Source organism: Epinephelus lanceolatus, chromosome 17 (genome assembly GCF_041903045.1).
Source record: "Epinephelus lanceolatus isolate andai-2023 chromosome 17, ASM4190304v1, whole genome shotgun sequence".
In the NCBI taxonomy this organism is placed as follows: Eukaryota; Metazoa; Chordata; class Actinopteri; order Perciformes; family Serranidae; genus Epinephelus; species Epinephelus lanceolatus.
The window spans coordinates 36,502,318-36,526,600 of record NC_135750.1 but is presented as its reverse complement, the minus strand read 5'-3'; the positions used below and the strand labels follow the sequence as shown (position 1 = coordinate 36,526,600).

At 38.5% G+C, this 24,283-nt stretch overlaps 2 protein-coding genes across 3 annotated transcripts in view; one reads left to right on the top strand and one right to left on the bottom strand.

Annotated features, from left to right (window-relative positions):
- LOC144467514 (protein phosphatase 1 regulatory subunit 35-like) overlaps positions 1-4,030 on the bottom strand; it is a 9,363-nt gene extending 5,333 nt beyond the window's left edge. Inside the window, exons 1-3 of one of the 2 annotated variants that reach the window (XM_078176330.1) lie at positions 3,821-4,030; positions 492-735; positions 298-406 (exon numbers count right to left, since the gene is read on the bottom strand). In XM_078176330.1, coding sequence (XP_078032456.1) covers positions 298-406; positions 492-734 — 352 coding nt within the window. In that variant the 5' untranslated portion in view covers position 735; positions 3,821-4,030. The remainder of the gene's footprint in view (positions 1-297; positions 407-491; positions 736-3,820) is intronic. The other variant, XM_078176331.1, reaches the window with a different exon arrangement.
- The window catches only part of LOC117248662 (immunoglobulin lambda-1 light chain-like), a 26,657-nt gene extending 2,374 nt beyond the window's left edge, over positions 1-24,283 (top strand). Inside the window, exons 2-6 of the mRNA XM_078176333.1 lie at positions 5,727-5,918; positions 6,012-6,329; positions 21,567-21,620; positions 22,977-23,285; positions 23,888-24,283. Of these exons, the coding sequence (XP_078032459.1) occupies positions 5,876-5,918; positions 6,012-6,329; positions 21,567-21,620; positions 22,977-23,285; positions 23,888-24,153 (990 nt within the window). The 5' untranslated portion in view covers positions 5,727-5,875 and the 3' untranslated portion in view covers positions 24,154-24,283. The remainder of the gene's footprint in view (positions 1-5,726; positions 5,919-6,011; positions 6,330-21,566; positions 21,621-22,976; positions 23,286-23,887) is intronic.

Below are 24,283 nucleotides of genomic sequence, written 5' to 3'. Positions count from 1 at the left end.
TGATCGGATCACATCCATAGTTTTGCCATATGGAAGGAGATGTGTTGGATTCTGTTGACAGCGACACAATCGTCACAACCACTAACGTGACTGACAAGAGAGTAGACCGGGCCCTTTGAGCTGAAATGACATAGGCAGCAACAAAATCTGAACACAAGCGTTCAGCTGGAGACGCATGATAGACACATGTGTAAACAGCAATGTGTCTTGGCTATCCGCTTGTGTTCTGATCACCAAAATGCTTTTTAAAACCAAGTGTAAACAGGGTCTTAGTGTTAACTGTCACACTCTGGTTACCATGGTGACATCCTCTGCTCCTCCTCTGACCTCTGATTGGCTGCTGTGGTGGGGCATCTCTGCTCTTCTCTGATGTTACTCTGACAACCATCCTGTCTTCAGAACACACCTGCAGGAGACCAGGCGCAGGATGTCACAAAACAGACGCATGCATGTGCACACGCATGCACACCAGGACTAAATGATTTAATCACCTGTATATTCCTCTTTCTTCCATTCTGTCCTTGGAGGCCGAGCTTCAGCTGCGATTGGTCAGTTTGCTGACTTGTCTTCAGTGGGCGGAGCTTCAGGTGCGTGTGACTGGTCTTGGGAGCAGGGCTGAGTGTGACGGACAGGTCGAGTTCAGGACATCCAGTCAAAGAGGGGGAGTAGGAGGTGAGAGGGAGGGGCGCAGGGGGAGGAGGGTGTGGGGAGGAGAGGACAGAGGAAGAATTCATCCTGAAAGGAGACAACAGAGTGAGACATTGATTTTCAACGGAATGCTCCTTTAAAGACCATGATTGTGATGTTAAATTACAAATGGGAGAAATATTACAATATCAATTACAATATTGGTATCACTGAGCACGTTTACATGCACACTAATAAACCGATCATTATCTGATTTCTGGAGTTACCTGATTATTCAAGTGGTCATGTAAACAGCATAATCCGATAGGCTTTATCACATAAAAGCCATTATCTGATTATGAGAATTCAGTTAAACACACCTAGCTTTTTCCCCAATAGTCAGATTATTCGGTGCGTGTATACCCTTTAATCTGGTTTCTTTCGGGTTTTGCCATTTTATACTCCCACTCCACTACATTTTAGAGGGAAATATTGTACTCTCTACTCCACTTCGTTAATCTGACAGCTTTTGTTTCCTTTCAGATAATGATTTTACATAAAATAATATATTTTTATATTCTCAGTGTTTAAATTGTCACTTTTATTTTATCTTACTTATATGTTATGCACTTTGTGTGACAAGTTCATATACCATACACTTGTATATTGCACTTTGCAGTGCTTTTACTCCGAATCTACCCAAAGTATGTAAAATTGGCTCCACATTGATAAACTGCACATTAGAATGCTCGCACATGTATTTGTTAAAGGGACATTGTGTAACATTTTCAGTTGTTTAGTTGTTGTTGTTGATGTCTGCATTCATAAATATGTCATCACTGGTGTACTATTACCTCCACCAATAATCTGACTTATTCTCGTAAAAGGAGAATTTCGGATTTGTTTGTACATTGTGCGGGTAAGTCGTCTGTGGGGTTCCATTACGTTTCGCCATCTTGAGAATACATCCGCCAGCAAGGGACATACAGCACCGCCTTCGGCGTTTTCGTTGAGAGCCAGGCCAGCACTGCATGACTGAGGAGCCGAAGGAGAGGAGCAAGAGGCGCTTTGCTACTACCCTGGCAAATCTGAAACAAAGTCCCACTCTTTGAGCATAATGCAGGATCATGCATATGCAGCATCAGGGGAGACGGAATCCTCGTCGCCAAGGAAGCGCAAAAGGGAATCAAAAAGGCAACGAGACTGGTGAATTAAAAAAAATGAAGGCCCACATCGGGGTAGCCTTTCCCAGGTAGAGAGAGCTGCTGAGGGAGAATGGTAATGCAATCACAGGCCAGCGCCGCTGTTGGCTGTTAGCTGCTGTTAGCGGCCAGTCGCTAACAGCCTCATCCCTTTCCTCGCATCACTGCGCCGCTGTTGGCTGTTAGCCGCTGTTAGCGCGGGCCTGTGATTGTATTACCTTTCTCCTTCAGCAGCTCTCTCCACCTGGGAAAGGCAACCCCAATGCTGACCCTTGTTTTTTTAATTCACCGGTCACGCTGCCTTTTTGATTCCCTTTTGCACTTTCTTGGCGACGAGGATTCCGTCTCCCGTGATGCTGCATATGCATGATCCTGCATTATGCTCAAAGAGTGGGACTTTGTTATGGGGCAGTAGTGCCACTGGCCACTAACAGCTGTTAGCGGCGCAGTAATGCAAGGAGAGGGATGAGGTGTGTGAGGTTGAGCCACTTGTAAGTTGTCAAAGGACAAGACGTGATTGGTTTGTTTCAATTTACATCCGTTCCAACAGTCCTACATTGTAAACACAGCCAGCATGGTGAGGAGGGGGTTTGTCAACTCGCGTCTCGTGTGTCTGTGTAGGAGCCTGAATGAATACTCCATGAAGTATCGGATGACATGGTTTCATCAGTGTTATCATAGCTTTTTGGTACACAGCGGCTACAGTTGTTGCAATACGTGTTTGAAACAGTGAGGCGCTAGAGTGCGCCATCTGTTTGAATGCAATATAGGATTTCAACGTTAGATGGGAGAAATTCCTACACACTGTGGCTTTAATGATAAAAACAAACAGTACTGTAAGAATATAAGCTGTCAGCATGAGTGCTTTATTTTGCAAATATATTACTTGCGTACTTTTCAAGGTTTTTCAAGGATATGAGTACCTACTGTAACAGGAAGTTTGAGTTTTATGTCATGTACTTGGGGAGAAATCCAACTGAAGGACTGAATCATGTAAACCAGGTTTTTCTGATTATCAGATTATTGAAGTGCACGTAAATGCGTCAAATCGGATTGTTCCCTGATTATTCCCAGTTATCTGAGTATTGTGCGCATGTAACCGTGCTCACTATTTTAGTTTATTTGAGTATGTTTTAATGCTTTTGTTTTGAAAGCACTGGTCAGTGTGGCCACACCAGGTGAATTTACATTTACAGTGGCATGCAAAAGTTTGGGCACCCCTGGTCAAAATTTTGTTTACTGTGAGATGTTAGGTAAATAGAAGATGAACTGATCTCCAAAAGGGATCAAGTGGAAGATGGCACATTTTTTTCAGTATTTTAAGCAAGGTTACTTTTTAATTTCAATTGTTTACAGTTTCAAAATAACAGAAAAGGAAAGGGCCTGAAGCACAAGTTTAGGCATAGTCAGTAGTTGGTGGCTCCCCCTTTGACAAGTATCACAGCTTCTAAACACTGTTTGTAACCAGCTAAGAGTGTTTCAGTTCTTCTATTGGAGGATTTTCACCCATCCCTCCTGTAAAAGCCTTCTAGCTCTGTGAGATTCTTTGGCCGTCTTGCATGCACTGCTCTTTTGAGGTCTATACACAGATTTTTAATGATGTTTAGGTCAGGGGACTTTTGAGGTGTTAGTTAACAGATACCACGAGTTACACTGTATTAACTGTAGTGATTTAACTTGTTAGCAAATTAAACCAGTCTGTCACCTGTTAACGCCTGAATACAGATAACTTAACGTTAGCTTGGTATGTTACCTGGTAGCATAAAGGCAGTAAGGCTAGCGTTAGCTTCAACTTGCTAACTGAGTTTCGAGTGATTCAGTCCTGACACGGTCCTGTGTTACATGCATTAATATTAGCTCAGTTTGTGTGTCTTTGCTTTTAATCAGACTGTTTGTCTCTGATTTTTACACATAGACTGTTTTTACAGTGTTGGTAAACATTGAAGCTACAGTTAGCCTGTGACGCTAACACACTCTTACTTGTGTGTTACCTGATTTAGTCCGATGAGAAACGATCCTCAGGAGGACCAGATCCCCTCCTAAACAACAAAGACCAGCCTGTCTCTCTGTGGGGACGACGCCAACGTTTTTAATGTCCTAGGATTTTAGGATGAAAATAATAAGTTTCTCCTTTGAATTTCCGTCTTTCTCCTTCTTCTTCCGCTTCTTCTTCTTCTTCTTCTTCTTCGAGTTTAATAACGGTTGGCTGACCAGCTTTACGGTGCATTACCGCCATCTACTGGAGTGGAGGAGGAGGAGCATTAGATTGGCAAAAAACACAAAACAAACAACAAACAAACAGCCCCCCTCCAAAAAAAGAACATAAATGAATTTAAAACATTACATACTGTTTATACAAAGATAGAGGCAGGCCTGATATAAAAATGAAAATAAAAACACAGAAAGTAAATAGGCTACTACACAGTGTGTTATTACAGACACTAGAGGGTAGCAGTGTGAAGGTTGAATTCCTCACAGCCGCCGCACACAACAGACTGAAGAACTGAAGTGTAGTATGAGGTGATAACTGTTGCAGTGTAAGAAAATCTTGGAACGATATGATGATAATTTGTAATATATCACAAAGGCCATATTGTTCTACAATAGTGTCAAATAATTATTAATGGTCACATGGTTATTATTGTAACCATGGCGGCAAGGATCCCCTTACTTTAACAAAGTGCCTACTTGAAGCCAAACCACAATCTTTCCCTAAACCTAAAACTAATGTTGTTGTTAATGTCTTGTTTGAGCCTAACCAACTATCAACTCCAGTAGTGTCACATCATAAAACAGACAAATGATGTAATTCTATTGATCGTCAGAAAACACTTCTGTGTCGTTTTTAGCTCACTTACAAACTCCATGTTTTTTCATTTTATTTGGAGAACGTTTTCGCCACCCCCACCTCTGCCTGAATACCACCTGTTTCAAATAGTACAGTATGGGTTTTTACAGGCAGGAGCTCTGCTGTGGTTTCAATAGTGCCTCTCACTGCAGCTGACCTCTACATGGAGGAAGTAGAGAGCAGAGCCCTAAGCTGCTTCCTGAGAACAGCACCATAACCACTGCTTCCCATATCACACATACCACACCTGGATTTAAACTCTCAGGACTCTGCAGAGGCTTTGTCTTTAACAACTAACCCTTTGAACTTTATTTTTACATTCTAGTGGAGATCCCAAAGCTGACAAAAATACTGAATCTGTCCAGCTCAACTCTGGGGAAATGTGTCTAAGATGATGCAGCAGACATGAAGAAACATGACATTTTAACATTCTACTGAGTAAAACATCACAATGCTTTAATGAAGAGACTGAACGAAAGAATAAAAAAATAATTTGTGATATGGTATGTGAAAAACGTTTCATGTTTAATATATATATGTTAAATGATTAAATTAAATTAAGAAATGTAAGGAGACATTTAAGGGTTAAAATGACAGTTTTGTATTTTCATCACAGCTGTTAAACAACAGAACAGTCTTTGTTACAAAATTCACAACCAACCTGAATGTGTTTGTTGTACCGTGAATGTTTTTCTTCTGTATATCTGCACCACTGTGACCCAGATTTTTTGATCTGCTGTCAGATTAAAATCAAGATGAAGAAACATCCCACTGAATCAGTTCACACAGAGAGAGAGAAGTCATTATAAAGGAAAAAAGACATCAAAATCATGATAATAAAACAAAGACAATGAGTTGAAATAATAAATGAATCCCTTCTGCTGGCTGACAGTAACCTTCATCTCCTTTTTCAACAACAGATATTTGAACACTAACAGAATTTCTCAGTTTGATGAACAAAAAATAAGCATTTTATTCTTTACATTTAAATTTATCAATTTCATTGTTAAAATGACTTGAGTTCATATTTTTTCTTCTTTCTAATGTAGCGCTGCATGGGGCTGATGGGCGGCATGAGGGCCTTATATAAACCACGTGGCTCTAGACTGATCTCACAGTTCATCCTTGTTTGGCCTCAGCTGCATCGGAGCGCCACTTCTTCCCAGGTTCACCAGAGAAAACACAAAAACTGTACAAAATGCTTCTTCTCCCAGCTGCTGCTCTGTGCTGTCTGTGTTCAGGTGAGTGTTTCCAGCCAAACAGAATTTCAACAAAGTCAACCTTTAAGAAACACTGTCACACTCACCTACATCTACCTGTCTGTTTCTCTACAGTGCTGGTTGCCATGGCAGCAGAGCTGATTCAGGATGATTTAACATTGACCAGGAGAATTGGTGAAAAAGTCTCCTTCAGCTGTCGACGCACTGACCAGTGTAACAGTGACTATGTTTACTGGTATCAGAAAAAAGACACAGGAACATTCACACTGATTCTGAGAATTAAGAAGAGAAATTGTGAAGTTTATTCAGGTTACAATCATCCTCAGAGAGCTGATTTTTCAGCTGTGAATAAACAGAATGGCTGTGAGTTGGAGATCCAGAAAGTTAAACCCAGTCATTCAGCCACCTACTACTGTAGCTGTTACAAGGATAATCCCCACAGTGAGAAAAGATCCCTGCAGCCTGCACAAAAACCAACAGATGTCAAACAGTGTTTGGGACATGAAGAGTGCAGTAAACCACAGCCCAGGTTCACATATTTCACCTCCGTCCAGCCAGAGTCACAAACACACTGAACTGAGGGATTTATTTTGTTTTCTGGTAAATTATTAATACAAATGAATGGGATAATAAATATAAATAAGTTCTTTTTGGAAAAATAGCGCCTAATTGAAAACATGGTTCATCCTCATCTTCTGCATTCTGCTCTAGTCCATCTATGTCTTGTTCCAGTAGCCCATTTCTCATCAGGTTGCCCTGGTTCCCCAACACCTGAAGCGGACCTTGTTAACCCCGGCAATGTCTGAGCCAGTATCACACTTGTTTTTGTGGTTTCACTCATCCTGGGGTAGGCTAGCAGCATTAAGAACCTTGCCTATATACATATATGTATACATAATAGGTTGTATCGTAGGTTGCATAATACCGAAGAATACATTATTCCACCATGCACACACTATGGCATAGAAAGTGTCAACTTGTTGATATCACTTATTTTATACTATGTATGTCAGCTAATCAAAATGGGTAATCAATCCATATGGCTTTGTTATAATCCGTGCTGAATCACTTTATATTTTGCACCCCCTAATCCTTTATTGATTGATTGTTTTTGCTGTTATCCTGCTGTGCTTTCATGTGTAACATTATGCAATGTCAACATAATAACTAGCTAATAGCATTAGCCTACCACTACACATCTGCAGCAGGTAAATCCACTCTTGAAACAGCAGTTTTATTTTGGAAAATAAGCTCTGGATTTCTTCTTCTCTTTGACAAGTAGTAGTCATCCTGGAGGTCACTGCAGACCCACAGGTCTTCATGCGCAGTGTATGGACAGCAGTGTTAGGATCCATTAGTAGCACAACTAGCCAAAACATTAGGACATCCATATCCAACAAAGATCTATAACAGCTGCTCAAAGTGTAGCTCCTCATTTTGTGGGCACAGGTCGGAAATGCACAAGCATGAACCACTCTGTACAACATATGCATTTTTCCTCTGTGGGCAGAGGGTCACAGTTACTCCACCGCTGCTCTGTGTCAAAAAGAACCACTTTTAATGGACATACAGTGACATTTAATTGCCCCGTGTGCTTCCATTGCAGCTCATTCTGTGTCTCAGCCGCTGCCGGCTTCCTTAATACTGGATTCCAAAAGTTTCAGAAGTTGTTGTTCACATCAGTGTCTTTGATTAATTTACACCTGGTAATAGGGTCCAGATTAAAAAATGCTGAAGTTATCCTTTAATGCTAGACTGCAGTTGATTCAGTTCAAATTAATGCATAGATTACATTATTCCAAAGAAAAGATTAACAATATGTAGGCTATCCTAACGTATTTGATATCCGTGACAGATGTAACTTCGCAAAAGGGGCTCTAGGTCATACTTCCTGGTATTGTCCTAAGATTTTCCTTTTTGGCAGGGTTAGGAGGAAGTAGAGAGCAGAGCCCTGAGCTGCTCCCTGAGAACAGCACCATAACCACTGCTTCACATATCAGAATCTGAATCAGAATCAGAAATACTTTATTGATCCCCGAGGGGAAATTATTTGCATTACAGGTGCTCCTTGCAAGAGTGGAAAGATAAGTGAAAATATAAGAAATTTAACAAGGGTATTCACAAATATATAGTTAAAATAAACAGGATTATTAGGATTATTTACACAATATTTATAGTAACCTAAAAAGATAATACACAGAATATATACAGTCAAGGTGAAATGGGGTTATTGTACAAGTTAAATTAAATTATTGCACATGTTGACAGTGGGTGAAATAGTCTCAGGGCCACTCAGAGGGAGGAGTTGTAGAGTTTGATGGCCACAGGCAGGAATGATTTCCTGTGGCGCTCAGTGGTACATTTAGGTGGTATGAGTCTCCCACTCAAAGTACTCTTGTGCCTGACCAGCACATGGTGGAGTGGGTGTGAGACATTGTCCAAGATAGTTCGTACCACACATACCACACCTGGATTTAAACTCTCAGGACTCTGCAGAGGCTTCGTCTTTAACAACTAACCCTTTGAACTTTATTTTTACATTCTAGTGGAGATCCCAAAGCTGACAAAAATACTGAATCTGTCCAGCTCAACTCTGGGGAAATGTGTCTAAGATGATGCAGCAGACATGAAGAAACATGACATTTTAACATTCTACTGAGTAAAACATCACAATGCTTTAATGAAGAGACTGAACGAAAGAATAAAAAAATAATTTGTGATATGGTATGTGAAAAACGTTTCATGTTTAATATATATGTTAAATGATTAAATTAAATTAAGAAATGTAAGGAGACATTTAAGGGTTAAAATGACAGTTTTGAATTTTCATCACAGCTGTTAAACAACAGAACAGTCTTTGTTACAAAATTCACAACCAACCTGAATGTGTTTGTTGTACCGTGAATGTTTTTCTTCTGTATATCTGCACCACTGTGACCCAGATTTTTTGATCTGCTGTCAGATTAAAATCAAGATGAAGAAACATCCCACTGAATCAGTTCACACAGAGAGAGAGAAGTCATTATAAAGGAAAAAAGACATCAAAATCATGATAATAAAACAAAGACAATGAGTTGAAATAATAAATGAATCCCTTCTGCTGGCTGACAGTAACCTTCATCTCCTTTTTCAACAACAGATATTTGAACACTAACAGAATTTCTCAGTTTGATGAACAAAAAATAAGCATTTTATTCTTTACATTTAAATTGATCAACTTCATTGTTAAAATGACTTGAGTTCATATTTTTTCCTCTTTCTAATAGCGCTGCATGGGGCTGATGGGCGGCATGAGGGCCTTATATAAACCACGTGGCTCTAGACTGATCTCACAGTTCATCCTTGTTTGGCCTCAGCTGCATCGGAGCGCCACTTCTTCCCAGGTTCACCAGAGAAAACACAAAAACTGTACAAAATGCTTCTTCTCCCAGCTGCTGCTCTGTGCTGTCTGTGTTCAGGTGAGTGTTTCCAGCCAAACAGAATTTCAACAAAGTCAACCTTTAAGAAACACTGTCACACTCACCTACATCTACCTGTCTGTTTCTCTACAGTGCTGGTTGCCATGGCAGCAGAGCTGATTCAGGATGATTTAACACTGACCAGGAGAGTTGGTGAAAAAGTCTCCTTCAGCTGTCGACGCACTGACCAGTGTAACAGTGACTATGTTCACTGGTATCAGAAAAAAGACACAGGAACATTCACAAAGATTCTGGAAATTAAGAAGACAAATTGTCAAGTTTATACAGGTTACAATCATCCTCAGGAAGCTGATTTTTCAGCTGTGAATAAACAGAATGGCTGTGAGTTGGAGATCCAGAAAGTTAAACCCAGTCATTCAGCCACTTACTACTGCTGCTGTTACAAGGGTAACCCCCACAGTGAGAAAAGATCCCTGCAGCCTGCACAAAAACCAACAGATGAATAGATGTCAAACAGTGTTTGTGACATGAAGAGAGCAGTAAACCACAGCCCAGGTTCACATATTTCACCTCCGTCCAGCCAGAGTCAAAAACACACTGAACTGAGGGATTTATTTTTTATTTTCTTCTTGAAAAATACCGTCTAATTGAAAACATACATTTATTTCACATTATATTTAAATTTCAGCACAAAAAAATGAAATATACAAACAGATTAACAAACATAATCGACCCACATACAAAAAATTAAAACAAAAAGAACCCAAAACAAAATAAAACAAAACAAAACAAAAAGCCAGACTTGACTGAGATGGGTCCGTGTACTTTGCGGCCATTCGTTATTCGTTTTGAAGTAGGTAAACAAAAAATGGGAAACAATCCTATTTTCCTTTTTCGTTTTGAAGTAGGTAAACAAAAAAACGGGAAACGAGTCGTCTCCCGTTTCTCGTTTGGAAATTGGAAATCGAAAAACGAAAAACAAGTTTATTAACCACAAGTCGGGAAATAAAATACGACCGTAATTCTTTTAATCAAACTTACTTTGCCTTAACCCAGAAACCATTCTTATTCTTCTCCTGCTTTGTTTGCGATGGCAGACTAGACTACGGCGCATTGCTGCCCCCTGCTGATATTACTGGTTTGCTGCGCTTGTGCCGTGCCCCGTTACAGCAGCCTACAAGCATGCTGTGTCAATAAATCAGCTCAGACACTGTTAGAAATGTAGTATTTAGCCTAATAACATCATGCTACAGCAGCAGTAATGTCAGCTTTAGTGAAATGGCTCTAGCTCTTCCGGTAAATGTCATAAACTCTGGACACATTTTCCCTGTATGTTGACATGATAATGGCCGCGTTTCCCAGATCGCTCTTAGCTAAAGATCTTTCACTAAGAAGGAGTTGTAAGATTGAGCTGTCCCACTCTTAACAGTCTTCTTAGCAACCAAACGCTCACAGATCCAGCCGCAGCAGGCACATTAATATTACACTAAGCAAGGAGATGTTAAAACAGTGCGCACCGTAGCCTATATATTTTGATCTATTTCATACTTCAGATTTATATTGTTTGGCGTTAATTGGTGACAGAAAAGAACGAATTTCATTCTGCAGGGAAACGTGTGTCCTTACTGTGCATATTGAATCTTGAATCTATATGTGTTATGAAGACCCTGTGTGCGCTCCAAGCTGTGGCACAAGTTACACACCGAAGTCTGGCAGAAGAAAAATAGCCTAATAATAAGACGAAAATGAAGTAGGCTGTGTGGGCCACCCTGATGAGGTGGTGGGTGATCGATGTGCCTGACATCGATTGATTTAGTTTCAGCACCACGGTAGTGGCCAGCTCCTGTTAAGAGTTTCTTAAAGAGTGATCTCAAGTAAAATCTTAAATGGATGCAGAAAGTGAAAAGAAAGCAATAGCCTAATTTAAAAAGGTGCCTCTATTGAAAATGCATTTAATCTCTGATTCAATTTGAAAGCTATTTCTCAAGACAAGTTCTGTAATTACCTTGTCGGGGGTCATTCTGTTTATATCTTAACAGGAGCTGGCCACTACCGCGGTGCTGAAACTAAATCAATCGATGTCAGGCACACCGATCACCCACCACTTCATCAGCACACAAGTCACACACAGCCTACTTATTTTTCGTCTTCTTCTTATTATTATTGTTATCAATAAAAAAAAGTTTCCACTAATTATTTCGGTGTTTATTTCTTTTATTCTTAAGTTTTTTTTATTAAAATGCGTAATATAGCCAACAATATTATAGACCAAAAGTTAATGTAATTTATTATTGTAGAATGTATTTAGCAAATCACCACTTTGAACTGGAGACACGGCGCAGCAGCAGCGCACCAGGAAAAAAAAAAAAAAAAAGCCATTATAAAAAGCCGACAAATAGTGTTAAGAGTGGGTCAGCTCAATCTTACAACTCCTTCTTAGTGAAAGATCTTTAGCTAAGAGCGATCTGGGAAACGCGGCCATTATCATGTCAACATACAGGGAAAATGTGTCCAGAGTTTATGACATTTACCGGAAGAGCTAGAGCCATTTCACTAAAGCTGACGTTATTACTGCTGTAGCATGATGTTATTAGGCTAAATACTACATTTCCAACAGTGTCTGAGCTGATTTATTGACACAGCATGCTTGTAGGCTGCTATAACGGGGCACGGCACAAGCGTGGCAAACCCGTAATATCAGCAGGGGGCAGCAATGCGCCGTAGTCTAGTCTGCCATCGCAAACAAAGCAGGAGAAGAATATGAATGGTTTCTGGGTTAAGGCAAAGTAAGTTTGATTAAAAGAATTAAGGTCATATTTTATTTCCTGACTTGACGATTCGTTTCCCGTTTTTTTGTTTACCTACTTCAAAACGAATAACGAATGGCCGCAAAGTACACGGACCAGTGTATCATTCGTTCATTCCATTTTCAATTTAAAATCAAAAATCAAAAAACGAAAAAACGGTTTGTTTTTTCATTATTCGTTTAATAATCAAATTCAAAAATACAAAAACGGTTTGTTTTTCTTATTTTTGATTTTATGCTCACATCAAAAACAGCAAATCGAAAAATGGGCCACGATTAAAATTTGATTTTGATTTTTCATTTGATCCAACTTGCATGACCCGGAACTATTTTTTGCGGAAGCGCACTGCATAACTGGATAAAAAAAAATTAGACACCTTCTCTCGTAAATTACGAGAAAAGATCTCGTAATTACACAATTAATAGCCTAATTAATTACATATGTGCAAATAGCCTGTGTCGTCCTTTGTTAACCATTTCACATACATATGTGACTCATTTCAATGCCGCAGCCACAGTGAAGGGGTGAAATAATTGATCCAGGAGTAGCTGCAGTGCACAACAACAACCAGCAGGTAGCACATGTGAGCAGTTGAGATGCAGCGTCCAACTGAAACTGTTTGAGAATTAGCAGTACTGTTATATTTTCTGCCGGACCTGTACAGTATACTAACTCGTTACACAGTCTTAATTTCATAAAGGACATTTATACTATGATATTTAAACCAACCATCTGTATTATGAAACATGAAAATAAACTTTTAGCTTCTGAAGTATTTATTTAGACAGCTCTGATAGAGCTCAGGATTTATCAGGAGGATGCTGCTTTACTCCAAACAATTTCACTATATGAACCTGAACTGTGTGTGACCTTTTGGACGTGTAGAAGAATACAGAACATTAATTAACATTAGATCCTGATATATTAGATCCAGATAGGCTAATTAATGAAGTTGGGCTGCTGTGTCTCGTGTGTAAAAGCCCACAGCATCTCTCTCGGTGGGGAGACGCACTTATCGTTTCTACTGCGGTTGCATCTCTGCAGGTATTTAATAAACTCAAACATTTTTTGGGGAGGGTGTGTTTAATAGTCAGCACTCCCGCACCTCCAACTGAAATCATGTTCTCGCAGCTATGGGTTCACCCGCTAATTTATGCACCATTTATGAACCACATTCACAACCAAATGTATTTCCCTGCACAACCAAGAATGAAAAATTAACCATCACAGCAGTATCGATACTTTTCTTGATAGAACAGTGTAAGGACGCAGTTTTCTGTAAAATGTGCAGATCTGTGTTTTCGTGAGCTGATCGGTACTGAACTAACAATGACTGTAGAATATAATAAGCCTCCCGCCCCATGTGTGTAGCTTTGTATTTTGTATGGTGTGTTCTGTGTGTTTCTTGCTTTGTATTGTTTGTTGTTGTGCTGTTGTATGTTTTGATTGTGGGGGACTGCGGATGTAAATTAGCTTTGAGTTAATTCTGGTGCAGTGCATCTTTTATGTTACAAATTGTACACTGTCCCAATTCTTATGACTAGTATATTTTATGGAAAACAATATATGAACCCAAAGATTACAATAAATTAAATGGTAGCCTATTACAAATTAAGCTATTTTCTAAAAGTTTACTACCTACTAGAATCCCACATCCTGTGTTAAATAGGCCTACAATGTATCCTATTTACAATGAAGCTTGATTCTGCACTCCCACATCCCATTAGTGACAGCTGACGTTAGCGTTAGTTAGCTTAGCTCAATCGTCCTACAAACAATAACCCATAAAATTACAATTCAACATATTTAAACAAAATCAGCAACAGCTACCAACAGTCCTTACAACCTTAGCTCATGTGTTGTCACAGATTAGATTGTCAAAATGAAAGTAATAACAGCTTAAATCCCTGAGGAACTACACTAGCATTAGTGACAGTCGCATCCACTCGTATGCAGTTACCTTACGTTACAGTTCCCTCAAACAATATCACGAAGCACAATACAAACGATATAAACAAGTTATCTATTAAGGGTACACTACTGATAAAATCTGAAGGTGCTTAGGTGACATTTACCCACCCGAAAAAATAAATGAAAACAAACGGTGATTTTGCTGGTCTTCATAGCTTTAGCCTACTCTAGGTGTAACTGCCAACTCTCATGCCTTTACTCAAATCAGTTATGCTTAAAATTGAATGGGGGGCATCTGTATGGTATCTGTAACGATACAAAATCGATATGTCACAATTTAGCGGGCGGATACACATAAAACCTACCCTATATGTCACATACATTTGCAGTTCTACATCATGACACTGAGATCATTAGGATAATAGGGGATCTAACACTGACCCTTGTGGAAATATCATAGTATAAATGTTGCTGTCTCTCAACTGCTCACATGTGCTAGGCTACCTGCTGGTTGTGGTTGTGCACTGCAGCTACTCCTGGATCAATTATTTCACCCCCTCACTGTGGCTGCGGCATTGAAATGAGTAACAGATGTAGGCCTATGTGAAATGGTTAACAAAGGACGACACAGGCTATTTGCACATATGTAATTAATTAGGCTATTAATTGTGTAATTACGAGATCTTTTCTCGTAATTACGAGATAAGGTGTCTAATTTTTTTTTTTTTTAATCCAGTGAATGCAATGCGCTTCCGTAGAAAACAGTTCCGGGTCACGCAAATTGGATCAAATGAAAAATCAAAATCAAATTTTAATTGTGGCCCATTTTTCGATTACCTATTTTAGATGTGAGCATAAAATCAAAAATAAGAAAAACAAACCGTTTTTTGTATTTTTGAATGTGATTATTAAACGAATAATGAAAAAACAAACCGTTTTTTCGTTTTTTGATTTTTGATTTAAAATTGAAAATGGAATGAACGAATGATACACGGACCGAGATGAATACAACATTTAGCCTGTCACATAAACAGAAAGAAAATTGGCCAAGAATAACTTAACATGGTGACTCTCTGTTTAGACTTTAGCTATAAGATGGTGGAATAAGGTGTCTTATTCTGGGCCGCAAATACTCTCTAATTTATCCTGCAAACCCAGTTTATCATTTCAAGGCAAATCCCCGAGCCTAATTCCCTAACCATCTTGAGGAACAAGGAGCACTGGTAGCCTTCCATTCCTTAAGAGAAATCCTCTTTGCTACTAACATGCCAACCATCAAGGACTTCTGTACAGGATGTGGCAGAGCGTGAGAAGCTTCAGAACAACCAAGCAGGGCAATTAATGGGTCAAGTTCAATGAATGTCACAAATATTACAATACCAAGAGAAGATATCCTGCCAAAAAGGAAAATCTCAGGACAAAACCAGGAAGTATGACCTAGAGCCACTTTTGTGAAGTTACATCTGTCACGAATGTCAAATAAGTTAGGATATATACTGTTAATCTTTTCTTATGAATAATGTAATCTATGCATGAATTTGAACTGAATCACCTGCAATCTAGCATTAAAGGATAACTTCAGCATTTTTTAATCTGGACCCTATTACCAGGTGTAAATTAATCAAAGACACTGATGTGAACAACAACTTCTGAAACCTTTGTAATCCAGTATTAAATTAATTAATTAATTAATCAATTAATTAATTGACACAGAGCAGCGGTGGAGTAACTGTGACCCTCTGCCCACAGAGGAAAAATGCATATGTTGTACAGAGTGGTTCATGCTTGTGCATTTCCGACCTGTGCCCACAAAATGAGGAGCTACACTTTGAGCAGCTGTTATAGATCTTTGTTGGATATGGATGTCCTAATGTTTTGGCTAGTTGTGCTACTAATGGATCCTAACACTGCTGTCCATACACTGCGCATGAAGACCTGTGGGTCTGCAGTGACCTCCAGGATGACTACTACTTGTCAAAGAGAAGAAGAAATCCAGAGCTTATTTTCCAAAATAAAACTGCTGTTTCAAGAGTGGATTTACCTGCTGCAGATGTGTAGCGGTAGGCTAATGCTATTAGCTCGTTATTATGTTGACATTGCATAATGTTACACATGAAAGCACAGCAGGATAACAGCAAAAACAATCAATCAATAAAGGATTAGGGGGTGCAAAATATAAAGTGATTCAGCACGGATTATAACAAAGCCATATGGATTGATTACCCATTTTGATTAGCTGACATACATAGTATAAAATAAGTGATATCAACAAGTTGACACTTTCTATGCCATAGTGTGTGCATGGTGGAATAATGTATTCTTCGGTATTATACAACCTACGATACAACCTATTATGTATACATATATGTATATAGGCAAGGTTCTTAATGCTGCTAGCCTACCCCAGGATGAGTGAAACCACAAAAACAAGTGTGATACTGGCTCAGACATTGCCGGAGTTAACAAGGTCCGCTTCAGGTGTTGGGGAACCAGGGCAACCTGATGAGAAATGGGCTACTGGAACAAGACATAGATGGACTAGAGCAGCAGAAGATGAGGATGAACCATCTTGGAGGAACAAGCCCCTGCACGGCATGTACCAACGACAGATTGAATAAGAAGCTGACATCAAGAAATCCTACCAGTGGCTGGAAAAGGCTGGAATGAAAGACAGATCAGAAGCACTAATCATGGCAGCACAAGGACAGATCCTGTGGGACTTCCATATCCAGACTGACAAACTGATAATGGCTGACCAACCAGACAATGTGTTGATCAACAAACAAAAGTTGAAGGCAGTGGTGGTAGATGTAGCAATCCCGAGTGACAGCAACATCAGGAAAAAGGAACAGGAGAAGCTCGAAAAAGATGTGGGGAGTAAAGGCAACAGTGGTGTCAGTGGTAATCATATATATGTATATGTATATGGGTGATTCTTCATTTAAGGGAGTTTTTCTGTCCCCAGGGTAGATTTTCAAGAAAAAAATGTTTTTTAGAAAAAACAATTATTGTATTTGTTAAGGTTAGGTTGTAGTAGCTATGAAAAAAATAACTGTGTCTCAATGATGACATTTTAATACTTTTTCAGTGTGTTGAAAATTCAAATGTGCAAGAATTTCACTGTTTTGGGCTTGTCCCCAACCCAGACTTTTTGACATCCCCTCTATAATAAAGTAATAAAAAGGGCTAAATTTATTACAACTTTACTTTGCATTTCCTCATAACAACTTAAGAAGACATTTTTCAAATTCATATAGTTTGTATTTGTTCAATTTGCAATTTATTTATAGTTAAATATCGCTGTCCTCATACATCTGTCATTACCATCACACTCAACATTTTAGAGAGCAATAAAGTAACAGTTACTTACATTGTTGCATGCAAATTAGATGCTCCAGAGGAACATTCCCAGACATGAGGCAGAAGCCTGATTTTTTGATGCCCACATACAGTACAGGCCAAAAGTTTGGACACACCTTCTCATTCAATGCGTTTTCTTTATTTTCATGACTATTTACATTGTAGATTCTCACTGAAGGCATCAAAACTATGAATGAACACATGTGGAGTTATGTACTTAACAAAAAAAGGTGAAATAACTGAAAACATGTTTTATATTCTAGTTTCTTCAAAATAGCCACCCTTTGCTCTGATTACTGCTTTGCACACTCTTGGCATTCTCTCCATGAGCTTCAAGAGGTAGTCACCTGAAATGGTTTCCACTTCACAGGTGTGCCTTATCAGGGTTAATTAGTGGAATTTCTTGCTTTATCAATGGGGTTGGGACCATCAGTTGTGTTGTGCAGAAGTCAGGTTAATACACAGCCGACAGCCCTATTGGACAACTGTTAAAATTCATATTATGGCAAGAACCAATCAGCTAACTAAAGAAAAACGAGTGGCCATCATTACTTTAAGAAATGAAGGTCAGTCAGTCTGGAAAATTGCAAAAACTTTAAATGTGTCCCCAAGTGGAGTCGGAAAAACCATCAAGCACTACAACGAAACTGGCACACATGAGGACCGACCCAGGAAAGGAAGACCAAGAGTCACCTCTGCTTCTGAGGATAAGTTCATCCGAGTCACCAGCCTCAGAAATCGCAAGTTAACAGCAGCTCAGATCAGAGACCAGATGAATGCCACACAGAGTTCTAGCAGCAGACCCATCTCTAGAACAACTGTTAAGAGGAGACTGCGCCAATCAGGCCTTCATGGTCAAATAGCTGCTAGGAAACCACTGCTAAGGAGAGGCAACAAGCAGAAGAGATTTGTTTGGGCCAAGAAACACAAGGAATGGACATTAGACCAGTGGAAATCTGTGCTTTGGTCTGATGAGTCCAAATTTGAGATCTTTGGTTCCAACCGCCGTGTCTTTGTGAGACGCAGAAAAGGTGAACGGATGGATTCCACATGCTTGGTTCCCACTGTGAAGCATGGAGGAGGAGGTGTGATGGTGTGGGGGTGTTTTGCTGGTGACACTGTTGGGGATTTATTCAAAATTGAAGGCACACTGAACCAGCATGGCTACCACAGCATCCTGCAGCGACATGCCATCCCATCCGGTTTGCGTTTAGTTGGACGATCATTTATTTTTCAACAGGACAATGACCCCAAACACACCTCCAGGCTGTGTAAGGGCTATTTGACCAAGAAGGAGAGTGATGGAGTGCTGCGGCAGATGACCTGGCCTCCACAGTCACCGGACCTGAACCCAATCGAGATGGTTTGGGGTGAGCTGGACCGCAGAGTGAAGGCAAAGGGGCCAACAAGTGCTAAACACCTCTGGGAACTCCTTCAAGACTGTTGGAAAACCATTTCAGGTGACTACCTCTTGAAGCTCATGGAGAGAATGCCAAGAGTGTGCAAAGCAGTAATCAGAGCAAAGGGTGGCTATTTTGAAGAAACTAGAATATAAAACATGTTTTCAGTTATTTCACCTTTTTTTGTTAAGTACATAACTCCACATGTGTTCATTCATAGTTTTGATGCCTTCAGTGAGAATCTACAATTTAAATAGTCATGAAAATAAAGAAAACGCATTGAATGAGAAGGTGTGTCCAAACTTTTGGCCTGTACTGTATGTAAGTAATTTGATGTTTTATACATCCTACAGTACAGGTACTGTACACCAGTGTTCATTTTTATGTCATTACCAAAACATGTTGTCATTACCGGAATACACTGTCATTACCGCCACAATACATTTTTTGATAGAAAATGTTGCTTTTTTGTTAACTTGGGTCTTACCTCAATCATTGTGGTAATGTTTACAAGAAAAAATATACATTGCAATTCAAATATTCTAATTAGAACGCAATATTTCATTGTTGAGACCAGGCAATATATTAAAAAGTTAGAGAGAACATGTTGTTAAAATGTATTTTAAATGTGCTTACAAATATTTAGAACATGATTCTTAAAGAGCATGTTTTGTACTTACTGGAATGATTGTGAAAACTTTGCTTGTCTAATCATTTTGTATTAAAATCAGTGTTTTGTTTTAGTGATGGTAATGACATTTTGCTGTGACAACTTTGAAAAAAGCATTATAATATCAAAATGATCATGAAGTACAATCAAAGCTATGCTAAGATCTTTGTTCCAGACCAACTGATAAACCTTTTGAAATAGAAAAAAAAACAGAGATTAAAGAACATTATTTTTTCAAAATTCCAAAAGTCAAAAGTGCCCCGAACTGAAGAATCACCCATATATATATATATATATTTACATATATAGATTGAAACAGTAAAATAACCTCTGCTGCCTTTTTTATCTCTGTCTCGTCGTCCACTTTTAATGTGTATGCTCTGCCACAAATAATAGCAGTGATAGAATTCAAAGGCCTGAGACACATTTGAAATCAGGTAAATAATCATTCATGATATTGAAAATCTTTTATTCAACAATAAAATAAATTTTCTAAAAACTACTGTGGTTTTTATACTCTCTCCAAATCTCACACACACATCTCCTGATGTTTCAGAAAGAGACTTGTGCTTAACAAGGCAAGTGAAAGGTAAAGAGACGCTTCAGACACTTATAATAATACTCATAATAACAATCTGAGCTGCTTTGTGTCAAAAATAATCACCTTTAATGGACATATGGTGACAATGTTCAGTGTCCCCACGTGCTTCCATTGTAGCTTGTTCTGCGGCTGCTGACTGCTGACTGCTGCCGGCTCCCTAAATACTGGACTGATTTCAAACATCAGTCTCTTTGACCAATTTACACAGAGAAATAGGGTCCAGGTTTGAAAATACCAAAGTCATCCATTAATTGAGCTTAGATGGATCCTCTTCATCCCCTCCTGCCATACCTCCTCCATAAACCCTACACCAAGATCTGCCTCCCAGGCAAATTTGATATGGTTTGCTGAACTGACATTCATATTACAAAATGACACAAATTTTGAGACAAGATGTTTCAATACCAGGATGTTGTTTCATCAAAAAACAATCATTTAAACAAAATTGTTAACGTGCTAAATACAAAAACAAACTTCAGCATTTCAACAAAGATTAAAATCCTCTACTTTGACCTGCTGCAGGAATAAAGTCCATTCCTCCTAAACACTTCATGTGTCTCCTTCACAATAAAAGATTTCCAGACACATTTCTTATATCACATCTTTGAAAAGATTTTAGAAAGTAATTTCACTTCAGTAAATTATCCAAGTGAATTATCTGAATTATGACAGTTCACCCTCTACAGATTTGGTAAATGTGTTTGTATTTTGGCCAGGTTTTTCTCTGTGAGCAGTGGGACCTTCGGCTTAGTCTTTCCATCCAACCAAAACTTCGATCCAGAGCAAGAGAACTGTTGGCCTGATTTCAATGACATACAAGGGATGTTGATGGTCCCCAGAGGATGAATCCTAATACATGTCTTTTCAACTGCTAATCAACAGAGAAATGTCTCATGACCATATGTGACAGAATATTAACGTACAAAATATTTGAAGGTTTGAAAACAAAGTATATGTACATTAATGTCAAACCTAATATACATAAAACCAAACACTGAAATAATTTTTAATTGTACTTAAATCCACAAGAAACATTTTAAACCAGTAATGTTAATTTTAGCTTTCAAATGTTTACAATATATTCTAGGTGTTCAGTGTTTTTGTGTGAGCTGTAACTCATGTGTTGCTCCGATTTAAAAAGTAGGAGGATCACAACTCTTTACTTCAAATAAGACTACAGGGCAACACACACTGGCTATATCCTGTCATATACGCACATATGTCAGAAATCAAAGCAATGGACAATTTAAAAACGAGACCTGATGATTGTGAGAGATGAAAACTTACCAAAGTCAGTAGGATTCTTCCTCTGAGCAACATGAACCAATGATCCACCGAGACACTCTGCTAGTGTGTCTGAAAAGGAAATAAAAGAAGAGGCAGTCATGTTAATAATGACATTAGAGAAACACATCATGGGGCTGAAATATGATACTGGTTTATAATTTGGAGTCAACCACCTCAGCTGACACATTAAGCATCAGACAGGTTTTTGTATTACTCTCTTTCACTGTGGGCTTGCTCTTTGGCTCTGGAGCTAAACTGTATGTAACAGGTAAGAATAATCATTCATTTTATATCAGCTGTTTTATTGAACAAGTTGAAAATGTGTTTGTAATGATTTTTTTGCTACAAGTTGTGTTTTTTTCAAAACTAGTAGTTCTTACAGCCATGCAGCTGTTACATAAACAAAGTTCATAAATCCTGAAAAGATGTTTAAATCTTGCTGCACAGCTCAAGTTATTCTTTATTTTTGCAGGAGATTAAACTGATTTATATACAAAAAGTATGATATTGGAAATTTTACAGATATACAGCATTTGATCCTCTAAGTGATTTAGCACCATCTCTTGTTTTTATGAAACAGGATTTTATGTGATATAAAACATTCATATAGGTCAGTAAATGTATTTAAAAACAATATAACTTTAAATATGCTGTTAAGAAAATTGTTAAATAATTTTTGAATATTAAAACTGACCTCATGGCAATTGTATTTTATATAATATTAATTTTATATTTCTTTTAGTGGAGGATATAGTCATACAGTAAAGCAAACAAATACTGAATAAATTCCACAATTCATGCAAATTTATATATTTTTGTTTATGATACAGGGTGATATATAATGGTACATAATGTACATAATATGCTTTAAATAATTTCAAATATATAAGAAATACAATAATAATAATAATAATAATAATAATAATTAGATTTAGGAAAGTATATGGAGGTAAACATGTATAGAAATATATTTAAATTATGTTTCAGATACTGCACATATTTTAATTTCAAGTTCAAGTTTTATGTTGTCTTTAATACACAGCAGTTTTTAATTCACATTTAACATATCCTAACACATCATTAATTGTGTGTGAAGATTAAAACTGTTATGAAAAAGTAATGAAATTATTCATTTGTTTCTTCTGTGGTTAATGTATACTATGTTACATACATTTTAATTATTAAAATGATTTGTTTTAAATGTGATTGTAAATATGTAACTCATAATAAAATGTATATTAACACTCATACAAACACATTTCCATTGTTTTATGGTAAATTCCATAACTGTATTAAATTATATTATATTGTGTTATATTTTTTAGTAATATAAATTATTGTGAAATTAGAGTGATTGGACTTTAAAAAAAGACACTTGCCTAAATACATAATTTTCTTTTGTTCCCATATAACACATGCTGACAGTAGCTGCTCAGTATTTTTGACATGAAGGTGTATCCAGTTATGAAGTGAACTTTTTGCTGTACTGATGAATAGTTAAATGATCAGAGTTTATGTAGTTTCCAAGATCAGACTGAATACAGTGCAGTGCTGGAAGCTGCTGTTGACTGTGTGACTGTGTGAATGTTTGTCTGTGCTGCTTGTTGCTGCTGTCAAATTTCAGATGAGCAGGTTGTGAAACCCGTGGTGAGCGTGTACCCAGCAGCATCCAGAGCCCACCTGGAGGGGAAGACCTCCCTGCTGTGTCTGGCCTCAGCCATGTTTCCCCCTCTGGTCCAGTTTTCCTGGAAAAGACGAAAGGAGAATGGACCTCTGGAGAAGCTGCCCCCTGCTGAGGGAGAGCAGCTGGAGCTCAGAGAGTGGGGACACAGTGCTGCCATCCTGCTGATCCATCAGCAAGAGAACAGCGCATATAAATACCGCTGCTATGTCCAGCATGAGGGGGGAACAGTGGAGGCCGACACAGAACAAGGTAAAGAAGGCTTGGTGACTGTGTTCAGCAGCGACTGAGCTCAATGACAGCACTAGGATTTTCCCCAGTGGACCACTTGAGAATTGGGGCCAATGCAACACAATATATACTGTACATAATTTTAAACAGGCCCATCTTCTGTGTGACTGGCCTAGGCGAATGGAAAGTCAGCCCACTTGGGTTGGATTTTAATTCGGTCAGACTTTTTTCTGGCCCAAATACCCAGTTCATTCTAACTTTAACTGGGCTCTGCATCTTTGTGGTGCCATTTGGACACATATTGGAGTGAAGCAAGACAAGAAAAGAGTAAGACAAGTAAAATTCAGGTTTGGTTGGCTATTTAGTTAAATCTGCTTTTTGTTGAATTATTTAAAGTTGATGCACTTGTCAGTGTCACTTTTTGTGAACAAACTAATCATTGCCTAGATAGGCAGGGCATTAAAAAATGTTTCATGCTGCTGAAGACTTTTGCAATGATAAACTCATTATAATAAAGGAATGGTTATGATTTTTGACAGACAAATTAACAAATTAGAGATAATGAACAGAGGACTGACACTTCTCAATGCAACTCCAACCATCTGACTCCTTTTCTGTTACAGAGGTTTCTACCTTTCCACCATCACTTCCAACAGCAGCTTCAACAACACCTCCTCCACCATCACTTCCAACAGCAGCTTCAACAACACCTCCTCCACCATCACTTCCACCTGCCATTGCTTCTGACCTGTCTCAGTACCAAGTGAAGCTGTTCTGTGTACTGTACACAGTGCTGATAGTGAAGAGTCTGGTGTACTGCTGTGGACTCTCTCTATTGATGGTCCTCAGAAACAAGGGACCGTCGACAAACTACACACATGGTAACTGAGTGTTTTCTGCTCACCTCCTCTCACCATCATATCTCATTGATTCATCTCAATTATCTCTTTGATGAGTTTTCACAAATATAACCTTACATATTCTTAAGATAAGGGACAAAACAGGTTTTAAAAATCTTT